Source organism: Mchenga conophoros, linkage group LG6 (assembly GCF_057382185.1).
Source record: "Mchenga conophoros isolate Kocher_MC1m ecotype Shallow Benthic linkage group LG6, M_conophoros_male_GT1.1, whole genome shotgun sequence".
NCBI lineage: Eukaryota > Metazoa > Chordata > Actinopteri > Cichliformes > Cichlidae > Mchenga > Mchenga conophoros.
In genome coordinates, this window is record NC_140531.1 from 12,121,800 (window position 1) to 12,129,457 (window position 7,658).

Sequence of the window (7,658 nt, forward strand, 5' to 3'; positions counted from 1 at the left end):
ACGTATGACTTAATCCTGTCACTTCGCATATAAAGAAACTCTACTAGTAGAGCACAACAGTAAGTAGCAGACCTACAAAGCTCTGTACCCGAGGTAACCAGCAGAGACCTACAACAAGCACGTATCTACATCTGTAAAACATGGTGGACAGACTTTTGCACAACACTAAAACCATTAAACAAGATTATTTTGATTAAGCATTTCAAGAGGAAGGAAGTTACAGCTAGATCTCAGGGCTGCGTGTGATGTATTTATCGTCCCCAACAAGATGAAAACTTGCCTTTGCTGAGACACTGCTCTTAATTTCAACATGTGAGTAAAATTTTATGTTTTTATGGATATAAAGTAGGAGATCTTAAAAAACCAGATACAAGTTCTGTTATTTTATACATTTTCTTGTTAATATAGAAACCGAAGCATTCCTGCAGTCATGCTGTTTGTAAAGACTCAGTGGACGGTGATGTGTTTCCTCCTGCACATAACAGGTATTATTATTATTATTATTATTATTATTATTATTATTATTATTATTATTATTAAAGATCTGTATCTATAAACTTTAGAGCTAGATATTTCACATGAAATAGGAGTGATGTTTTTAGTAAGATTGGTTTTACTGACAACATTAATGAGGATTATCTTCTGATTAGACACAGAGCATTGATATAGACTTTATTAGCAACACCTCTTTTTTCTTCAGAACCTTTCCTATAGATTTGAGTTACTGTTGCCTTCTGCATCTCACCTGTGGCCTCTATCATTACTATAGCATTTTCTCTCTGAGTGCTGGATAGTTTCTCATTGTCGGGCATACTTTCTCTAAGAAAGTTGTGTGCGAATATCCCAATAAACAAGCAATGTGGCACCAACAACCATCAGTAACTTAAATCACTTTTCCTCAGCAGGTTGTCTTGACCATGTGTATATGCCTAAATGCAATGACAGCTACCATGTGACCGGCTAATGAGATATTTGCAGTAACGATCTAAACAACTTTTAACACCTTTGCTCACCTGTGTGGTCAAAATGGTGTAGAAATCATAAATACACTGATTTAAACAAACATGTTTAATGGTAGAGCAAAACTTTGCATACCCACACACGTTATCTGACATCCAGTATTCAAATGAAGTCCTTCTCCTTCTGTTAAAGCGGTTATAGGGCTACAAAGCAGAATCTGTGCTTTAAAAGGTTCATCAGTGGATCTGCCATGCTCCGCTCAACATGCCACCTCAAACATAAGCTGGTACACTGTACACACAAATGGCTCCAAATATGTCCTGACAGAGCTCTCTGTGGATGGAGACAATGGAACATACAGCATGGCTAAAGACAATAACTTTACTCTGACAATCAAAGTTTTGAGAGAAATAGATGCAAAGTTTTACTGCTGCAAAGAAACTACAGAGAACCCACAATTCTGCTTGAACAACCAAACTGAGCTCCGTGTTTCAGGTAGAGCTGCTACCATTCATAAATTACTGCTCACTTCAGTTTATGCGCACTTATTTTATCCATCATCCTCTCAGAGCTGCAGGTAAAGGTGATTCCTGCCACAGAGGGACAGACAGTAACACTGATGTGCAGCAGCAGCTGTCCTCTGACTGAAAAGCCTGCAGCCTACATCTGGTACAAGAACAGAGAGTTTCTCTATGAGGACTGGTCTCCCTGGTACCAAGAGCTGCTCAGCAGTGAGGAAGCAGTCACATACTCCTGTGCTGTCAAAGGCTACGAGGATCTCAGAGCCCCTCAAGTCTCTGTGGGTGAGTAACGTTCCAAAAACAACCCCAAAGTGTTAAAAGCTACAAAATCCTGGCAAGCCATTAACAAATTCTAAAGTTAAAATATTAATTTTCATCTCTTTTTGTGCAGATTCTGTAACTAAAACCTGTTTCAGTGTGACTTATACTGAAAGCAGCATGTGTTCCGAGAAGCTGAAATCAAAGGACCAGTTCTGCTCCATCACATATCCGACAGGTTTCCACATGCAAACAAACCATTCTCCCCAAAACATATCACAGGTCGTAGCAAAAAAAAAAGTATTTATTTTCTTCCAACAGATTTGCACGTTCAAATAACTCCTGTCAGGAGCTTTGTCATTCTGACCTGTAACACCAGCTGCCCTGTGGCTGATGCTCACACTGCATATAAGTGGTACTGGAACAGAAAGTTATACAATGAATGCGAGCATCAAGACATTACCATTTTGAAACCCAAAGCAGCCTTCTTCTCCTGCGCCTTAAAAAGCAATGAAGATGTGCTCTCTCGTGAATCCTGTGAGTACGTGTATGAGCCAAACATACGTACGAAACAAACAACAGGCAGGTTGAAGCAGAAGTAAAATTTCATGTGTTTAAACTCTGTTTTAGGCATCGACAATGCAAACTGCAAGGCTGTAAATTACGTCAGCAGGAGAATCTGTGCCCTGGAAGGTTCCTCTGTGAACATTGCAAGTCAATACTCGAGCCATTCCATCTCGAAGTATGGATCGTGGTATAAAGTACAGCTTGGTGGTGAGGAGGATGACTGTAAGGAGGTATTTGACGAAGCTACGGGCCGTGTGAAGCATCACGACAACATGAAAGACAACCACACACTGAGAATTAATGATGTGAAGAGGAATGACTCGGCTGAATACTCATTCAGACTTGAGAAACATATTAATCCCTGTCATTTACCTAGAGTGATGTTAGTTGTCACAGGTAAGTTTAATTGATTTAATACAGAATCACCTGCAGTGTTTAGTGAAGTGCATGTTTTTATATCATATTGATGGTCCACAAAATGTGTTTCATACAGGATTTGATTTAAAGAAACATAACAGCAAATTACCTGATATCATTATCATTATTCTTTCAGATGTGAAGCTAAAATTTGAAAGCAATCATTTTGGATGTTCAGAATTTGTACCATAAAATTTTTATGCTAATTGGAGACAGTCAAGCAGAAGGCCCGTGTTCATTTGAGATACAACCACCCTTACAGTTAGGTCCATATATATTTGGACACTGACACAAGTTTTTTTTATTTTTGTTTTTTTTACCCGTTTACTGAAACGTATTCCAATTATAGTTACATCATGGACATGGGCGTAGTGTGTAGACCCTCAGCTTTCATTTGAGGGTTTCTACAATCAAACTGGATGAAAGGTTTAGGAGTTTCAGCTCCTTATCATGGGCCACCCTCTTTTTTTAAAGAGACTAAAAGTAATTGGACATTTGACTCATCATCTGGTGACGTCTACAAGTTCAAGCTGTCATTGCCTGCAAAGGGTTTTCAACCAAGTATTAGAAATAAACATTTTATTTTCAGTTATTTAATTTGTTCAGTTACTGAAATGCCCCTAAAGTGAAGGGATTGTGTTAAAAATGCATTGTTCCACCCACTGAATTAAAGCTGAAGGTCTTCATTTCAACTGTATCTGAGTTGTTTCATTTAAATTTCGTTGTGGTAATGTACAGAACCAAAAATAGGAAAAAAATGGTCTCGTTCAAATATTTATGGACCTAACTGTATGTCAGATATAATTGATAATCACACGTCAGTTTTGTCAAAAGGCACAAAAACTCTTCTGTTTTGTTTTTTTTTGTTTTGTTTTGTTTTCTATCCAATCGAACTATCTTTGAGGTGTGAAAGTGAGCGTGAGTCCTTCTGCAATGGTGACAGAGGGTCAGAGAGTCACACTGACCTGCAGCACCAGCTGTCCTCTGACTGACGACACAAACTACATTTGGTACTTCGACAGTCGACCAGTCGGCCACCAAACTAAACATCTGATCCTGGACCCAGTCAGCAAGGAGAATGAAGGGAACTATTCCTGTGCTGTGAATAGTCCTCAGAACGTTAGCTCAACTGAGAAGGCTCTCACTGTCAAAGGTAAGAAGGACATAATGTTAAAGATCCTGCTCACTTTCTGACTCCCTTTACATTTGGTGAATGGAGAAATGCAGGCTAAGTGATAGCAGCAGGCAGAAACTTCAACTTTTTTCTGGACCAAACCAACAAAATAGCAGTCTGGCCGTTAATTTTATACTATTCTGAAATATTTTACTACAATGTTTACTTACATCTTACATCAATCTCTACAGCTCTAGAGAAAACTGTAGCAAGGCTGAACGTATTGAAAATGACTCTTTTATCGCTGATCCCTGCAGTTGTATTTCTACTCTACATGAAAACAAGGTAAACTACTTCACTTCAGATTTTGTGTCATATCTTCTGTCTTCAAAACTCTTTTCTTTCATATAAGAAAAATTTGAGTTTGATATATTACAAATGTAGGAAGAAGAAAACTGTGACTGCCACTGCTGAGAAAAGTGACAGGGAACAACCTGGACAAGTAATGAGATATGTCAAACTCTGAAATTACTGTTTATGAAAGTGTGCCCACAGTCATCTGCATGTCCTCCTTTCAGATGGACCAGCTGTATGAGAGTGTTGAACTGAACCCTGCTGCACAGTGAAAACCAGCAGAGAAGCAAGAAGACACTGTGCAACATCTGGTTGGGTAGCTTGTAGACTTCCTCTTCCTCTCGTGTGCAGAGTATAATCTGAATACAATTGATCTTATTCATTTAGATTCATGCTGGCAAAATATGATCCTGCTTGTGCAAAGAGACAAACAGCCCTGCAAACTTAGAGTATGTCAAACTTGAGGCCTGTACTCCAAAGCAGGATTTCTTCTTATCCAGGCCATCTTTAGCTTTGACCCTTGCTTTTTTGTACCAGTTTTCACTTTTTATTGGGGTACATTACCATGGTAACTTAGAAACCTGTAGGTATCAAATCACTGCCCTGGTACCCCTGGGCAGTTTTTCAACAGTGTCTAATATCTTTGTGTTTCCCCAGTGAGCTCCAGTAACAAATATAGTTTCTTGGCCACAGCATTATTTGTTACTTTTTCCTGTCGACTCCAAATAAGTTTACAACTATTTTACTGTTCTATAAGCATGGATATGCGATCCCAATAAGGAACACCTATTTGTACTTCCTGATATATCAAATTTGCAAGTAGACTAATCCTACATTTGAATAGTTTTATAGTCATTCTTTACGTGCTCTCAGACAGTTAAGCACCACTGTTGCTGCAGCTGATTGAATAAATACTAAAATAAATAATAACAATTTATTTATAACAATTTAATTAAATAGGTGATAATAATTCATCCAGTTCCCTCGTTTCTTAATAACAGAGCTGTGATACTGACAATCTGTATCTGTATCTGGCTTCAAATGAGCTAAACTGTATTAATATAGCTGATTTTTGTCCAGTCGTATTGCTCTGCAAAAGCTGTGTTACTTTGAGTCTGTAATTTGTATTTAACCTCTTCGTATTTTTCCCATAATGTATTTTTTAATGTTGTTGTATGAAATCAGCTGTTCTGCTGTTAGTACACTTAATCCATAATCTTTATTGGTGAAATGCTGCCAGCACCACCCCTTTCATGTGAACACACACATGTTAACCTTAACATGTGTGACATATGTTGAGCTTGTTTTGTATTTAAGAGCCCCGTAGGTCACAGAAATGACAGATAACTTTATCATCTTCCTGCTTTATATCATGCAGTGGTGGTGGTGAATTCAGTGTAACTAGCTTTTCCTGTGATGCCAACTTTCACACATTAGTGATGCTGTTAGAAAATAAATAGCCATTTTTGCATGTTGTGATTAAATCCTTTTCAGGTTTCATTTTTCATGTTTTAATTGCCATGTTTATCATTTTTAGTTTATTAACCTTGTTTGTTTTGACTTGAGTTTGACCATCTTTAATTAGGACTGTTTCCCAGCCTCTGTATGGCTTCTGTATGGCATCTTAACTTGGCTGTTTTTAAAGGATTTTTGTGCAAATAATAAAAATCAAAAAGTTCTTTTTATTATTTATGGAGATTTTCTTACTAGACTTTGGATGCAGGTTTTAATGACAGCTTTCTTGCCTTCTCTTAGAGGACAAATCTTAATTTACAATTCACTGGCAAAACGCACAATCCGATAGCAGATACGCCCCGAACTGCAACGAAAATCATGACGATGATGATGATGTGATGAGAAATACTTTATGACGACATGATCTCCCCTTCAGTGTAACGTTAAAACAAAGTTCTCAGTAGAATGCCTTTTAAAGTGCTGTGATGATATGTGGAATCAAACACAGCAAAAACTGGAGAGTTAAAATGTGCTGGAGTAAATGTCTCAGAGTTGATTTTAACCCTCAAAGTGTGATTTAAACACTTTCTGGTTTAAATTGTACTCTGTGTTGGAGTTATTTGACAAAATGTATTCCATCAGTGTTGATTTAACTCTTAAAAGAGAAAATTCTAAATACTGTAACTCTGCACAGAGGTTGGTTAAAAATGTTAACTCTGTCATTAGTTAACTTAATAGCTTTAATTCTGTATAGTTCATTTTGAACTGGAGTTAAGCCCAGCCCTCCCAGACACCCCCAGTGCGGGCAGAACAGTACTGTAGAACTACAGGGTAAGCAGAATTATGTCAGACTTACTAAGATAGTTAGAAACTTGTGCTATAAAATGTATTTTGTGCATTTTAACAATTTAAACGAAGAAAACACGCTAGCTTTTGGCGCTAGCAATAAAGAGTTAATGCAAACTGTTAATAGCCTCTAACTATATCAGTATTACAGATCACATTCAAGCTGTTAGTGATGGAAAAAACCCAAAGTAAACTGCTCAGGCTGGCATTAATGCCCCTCTATTGTTTGATTTTTTTGTGGAATTTCTGACATGTAGTTTAACATCAAAAGAACTACAGAAAAAGTCTTCAAACATGCACTGTTTTATATAGTGCGTGACTGACTCGGGGTAGGTTTCGGGTCGCAGATGCCAACAGACTTAATAAACTGATCCGTAAGGCCAGCAATGTTGTGGGGATGGAGCTGGACTCCCTCAAGGTGGTGTCGGAGAGGCGGATGCTGTCCAAGATAAAGACAATGTTGGATAACACCTCCCACCCACTCCATGACATGTTGGTCAGCCACAGGAGCTCGTTCAGTGAGAGACTGAGATTACCGAAAAGCACCACTGAACGACACAGGAAATCATTCCTGCCTGTGGCCATCTCCCTGTACAACGCATCCACTTAACACACTGTTTGCTGCTACAACTACACATGTTTCTTTTCCAACTATTTATTTATAAGTGACTTATGTATGTATGTATGTATGTATGTATGTATGTATGTATATATTGTACTATTCTTAGTTAGCGTATTGTCTGTCTTGTCTTAATGTTGGTTTAAAATGGAGCACTGTAACAAAAAATAATTTCCCCCAGGGATCAATAAAGTATTCTGATTCTGATTCTGATTTTATTTTGTCCTCTTAAAATTTCAGTCTTGCATTTTTCAGAAAAATGTTGGTCCAGGTTAAGTATAATCAACAACTAAAGTATGTGAAGCTAAATAATGATGAAGGACACGACTTTCTGCAATTTAATGTAAAAGCTGTGTAGGTTATTGCTACTTTATCTTGGATAAAGAATATGTTCACAATAATATTTTAATACATATTGTAGGAGCTTCTTACATTGATGTAGATTCAGATTTGTGTTTTTAGCAAAGGTGTTGTTCGTATTAACAAATTGTTAAGCACCATATACAACAAGACACAAGTAAGAAGCAGTGCTAACACCAGAAGCACA

General features: G+C 37.6%; 1 protein-coding gene across 1 annotated transcript; it reads left to right on the forward strand.

The window, feature by feature from the left end:
* The first annotated feature begins 269 nt into the window (after positions 1 to 269).
* LOC146572204 (uncharacterized) lies at positions 270 to 5,821 on the forward strand. The gene is made up of 11 exons (XM_085278614.1): positions 270 to 312; positions 409 to 485; positions 1,153 to 1,455; positions 1,530 to 1,763; positions 1,873 to 1,977; positions 2,061 to 2,276; positions 2,370 to 2,702; positions 3,628 to 3,876; positions 4,089 to 4,182; positions 4,282 to 4,339; positions 4,416 to 5,821. The coding sequence occupies exons 2-11, from the start codon at positions 431 to 433 to the stop codon at positions 4,461 to 4,463; spliced, it is 1,695 nt and encodes a 564-aa protein (XP_085134740.1). The 5' UTR covers positions 270 to 312; positions 409 to 430; the 3' UTR covers positions 4,464 to 5,821.
* Positions 5,822 to 7,658: the final 1,837 nt, after the last annotated feature.

Excerpts from the sequence above, each read along its gene's own strand:
- LOC146572204 (XM_085278614.1), top strand. The coding sequence starts at position 431 with ATGCTGTTTGTAAAGACTCAGTGGACGGTGATGTGTTTCCTCCTGCAC. Across the intron at positions 2,277-2,369 it reads TGTGCTCTCTCGTGAATCCT|GCATCGACAATGCAAACTGC; the intron begins GTGAGTACGTGT and ends ACTCTGTTTTAG. Across the intron at positions 2,703-3,627 it reads AGTGATGTTAGTTGTCACAG|GTGTGAAAGTGAGCGTGAGT; the intron begins GTAAGTTTAATT and ends ACTATCTTTGAG.